This window comes from Nicotiana attenuata, unplaced genomic scaffold (genome assembly GCF_001879085.1).
Source record: "Nicotiana attenuata strain UT unplaced genomic scaffold, NIATTr2, whole genome shotgun sequence".
NCBI lineage: Eukaryota > Viridiplantae > Streptophyta > Magnoliopsida > Solanales > Solanaceae > Nicotiana > Nicotiana attenuata.
This window is the reverse complement of record NW_017696285.1, coordinates 1-3,317: the sequence shown is the minus strand read 5'-3', so window position 1 is coordinate 3,317 and position 3,317 is coordinate 1. Positions and strand designations below refer to the sequence as shown.

At 46.9% G+C, this 3,317-nt stretch overlaps 1 protein-coding gene across 1 annotated transcript; it reads left to right on the top strand.

Moving 5' to 3' along the window:
• Positions 1-330: 330 nt before the first annotated feature.
• On the top strand, positions 331-3,118 carry LOC109222662 (the record flags this gene model as incomplete). Its single annotated transcript, XM_019386988.1, has 5 exons — positions 331-416; positions 690-1,030; positions 2,016-2,455; positions 2,549-2,850; positions 2,950-3,118. Coding segments are annotated over exons 1-5 (1,338 nt in total), but the record flags the coding sequence as incomplete, so codon positions are not given.
• Between the last annotated feature and the right edge of the window lie 199 nt (positions 3,119-3,317).

Genomic DNA, 3,317 nt, shown 5'->3' with positions numbered 1-3,317 from the left:
AAAAGAAAGAAAGCCAAAGAAGAAAAAGAAAAAAAGAGAGAGAAAACCACAACAAAAGAAACAAAAAGGGAAACAAAGGTGAGAGCAGGAATAAAGGAAAAGTCGCAGTCGGAAATAAGGAAAGCCAGGATGATGCAAGCAGTCGAGCAAATGCATAATAGAAACCGTTAACTGTTTAGGTGCATTCATTCCAAAATGTGCGGTTATCTATTTGTTAATGCTCTAACCACTAACAAAGTTGTTGTTGTTGATGAGTCCAGGCAGGTGGTTAAGTTGACTGGCATTCTGGCTACCCATCCATACAACACCCGCTCCAAGGATACATCAAAAATGGTCAACTCAGAGCTAGAAGCAAGCATTGTTGATCCGTCTAGGGAAGAAGAGGTAGTAGATGTTAATGCTATGAAAGAGGAGATGTATAAGTTGAAGCAACAGATGGCCGAGATGTACCAGGCCTGGTCGAAGGGACACCCATTACCAGCCTATTCTGCTAACCCTACCTACATCCCGCCACTAGCTCAACCACAAGATCCTCCCACAGTGAACTCCTCTCCGACCTTTCCCACTTACCAGCAGTACTACGCAACCACTTCCCAAACACCACCACCTCCACCACCAAAACAAATCCCATGTCCTCCACCGCCAATTACTCCTGTGTTTGTGGCCCCTCTACCCGCCACATTACACAGATCCTCCAGCGAACCCCTATTCCAAACTCAGGAAAATCACTATTACCCACCTGAACCCACCTTCAAACCACCAGAACCATGCTCTTATGCTCCCCGTATTGATTTCTCAGCTGAAGAAGAAAAGCCTCCCAAAAACCTGGAGCAGGAGGAAATGATAAGAAAGGTCAAGAGCCTAGAACAGTCATTCAGAAACATGCAAGGGCTCGGAGGTCAAATGAGCGTAGCTTACAAGGATCTGTGCTTGTTTCCGGATGTCCAGCTGCCGGCCAGATTCAAATTACCAAAGTTTGATTTGTATGATGGACATGGTGATCTTGTAGCCCGTCTGAGGGGATTTTGCAGTAAGATGAGAGGAGCTGGAGGAAGGGATGAGTTATTGATGGCGTACTTTAGCCAAAGTCTTAGCGGAGCTGCCCTGGAATGGTATACGCGGCAAAATCAGGCTCGATGGTACACTTGGGATGATTTGGCCCAAGCGTTTGCGTGCCACTTTTGAGTATAATTTAGAAATCGTCCCGGACCGTCTATCGCTGACTAAAATTGAGAAGAATCCAGGGGAAAGTTTTCGGTAGTACGGTTTCTGGTGGAGAGAACAAGCAGCAAGAGTCGATCCTCCCATGAGGGAGAGCGAGATGGTCGATTATTTCCTACAGGCTTTGGATCCTACCTACTATAGTCATCTGGTGTCGGCAGTCGGCAAGTCTTTCAATGAGGTTGTGAAAATGGGCAGCATGGTTGAAGAGGGGCTTAAGTCTAATAAAATTATGAGTTATTCGGCTATCAAGGCAACCACCCAGGCTATCCAAAATGGCACTGGAGGAGTATTAGGGAAGAAAAAGAAAGAAGATGTTGCAGTAGTGGAATCGAGAGCTTGGTCCAGGGGCCCATCTCCATATTACCATCAACCTCGACCCCATCCCCAAACCTACCCACACACCCCATATGGCCCTCCACAACATTACTACCCACCTCCCGTCCCACACTTCTCTGTGCACCATGCCCAAACATACCCCCAACCTCCTCCCCAGTGGCGCGCACCTACACCACAAAGCGCTTACCATACTCAAAGCACCTACCCACCCCCGAGAGCCTACAGAAATCCCACTGGAACCGATTTTCGACCCGACCCCACAGCTAAGAATGATAGGTTGCTGAAAAGGAAGTCTTTCACTCCGTTGGGCGAATCTTACACTAGCTTGTACCACAGATTGAGACAGTTGGGCATGTTGAGTCCAATTGAACCTAAATTGCCAAACCCTCCCCCAAGGAACCTGGACCATTCGGTGAGTTGTGAGTACTGCTCGGGTGCTCCGGGACATGATACAGAAAAATGTTGGCATTTGAAAACGGCCATCCAGGAACTCATTGATACTCGCCGGATTGAAGTGCAGGCCCTAGAGACGCCTAACATCACTCAAAATCCATTGCCCGCCCATCATGAAACCCATATGATTGAGCACGTACAGAAGGGAGAATACAAGAAGCCTTCGCAGACCATAATGATGATCAGGGCCAGTGAAAACATATCAGATGAGAAACCAACCAGTGGGAGGGCAGTGACCAAAGTGGAGAAGACAGTTAGCAAGCCAGTTGTGGTGATAAAGAAGGAGCCTTTGAGGGGTGTGGCAGCTAAAGTGGTGGTGCTAGGGGTAGCTGTCAAACCCATTGTGACTGTGAAAGGGGCTCGTACAGAGCCGGTTATCATCAAGCCGGTGACGCAGTTGCCAGTAATCAATGAAAAGGCTGTCCCATGGAATTACGGCCGAGTAATAGTGATGTATAAGGGAAAAGAAGTTAAAGAAGAAGTTTGTGAAACACACGGATTGACTCGTTCAGGGAGATGTTTTGCCCCTTAAGAGTTGAGAAAAGCTAAGACAACCAAAGATAATCCAGTACCAGTGAAAAGGGCCGTAACTGAAGAAGAAGCAGAGGAATTTCTAAAGAAGATGAAGGCGCAGGATTATTCCATTATAGAACAGTTGAGAAAGACGCCGACACAGATTTCATTGTTGTCATTGTTGATCCACTCGGATGAGCATCGCCAAGCATTGATGAAAATTCTGAGTGAAGCCCATGTTCCTGAAAAGATTTCTGTGAATCATCTGGAGAAAATAGCGAATAATATTTTCGAGGTCAACAGGGTCACATTTTCTGACGATGAGTTGCCTTTGGAAGGCACCGAGCATAATAAAGCACTCTACCTCTCGGTGAAATGTGAAGACTCTGTGGTCACCCAGGTGCTGATTGACAACGGGTCCAGTGCAAACATCTGTCCTCTTTCCACTCTGGAAAAGTTAAAGGTGGAAAGTGAGAGAATCCATAAGAATAGCATCTGTGTGCGGGGATTTGATGGAGGAGGAAAGGATACAGTTGGAGATATAGTGTTGGAATTGACGATAGGACCGGTGGAATTTACTATGGAGTTCCAGGTGCTCGATGTGGCTGTTTCTTACAATCTCCTGTTAGGCCGACCCTAGATCCATGCAGCAAAAGTGGTGCCATCCACTTTGCACCATATGGTCAAATTCGAGTGGGACCGGCAAGAAATTGTGGTGCATGGGGAGGACATTTCGTGTAATGCCATTATGCCTTTCACAGAAGTTGAGGATAACAAAGGTCCATGGGTGT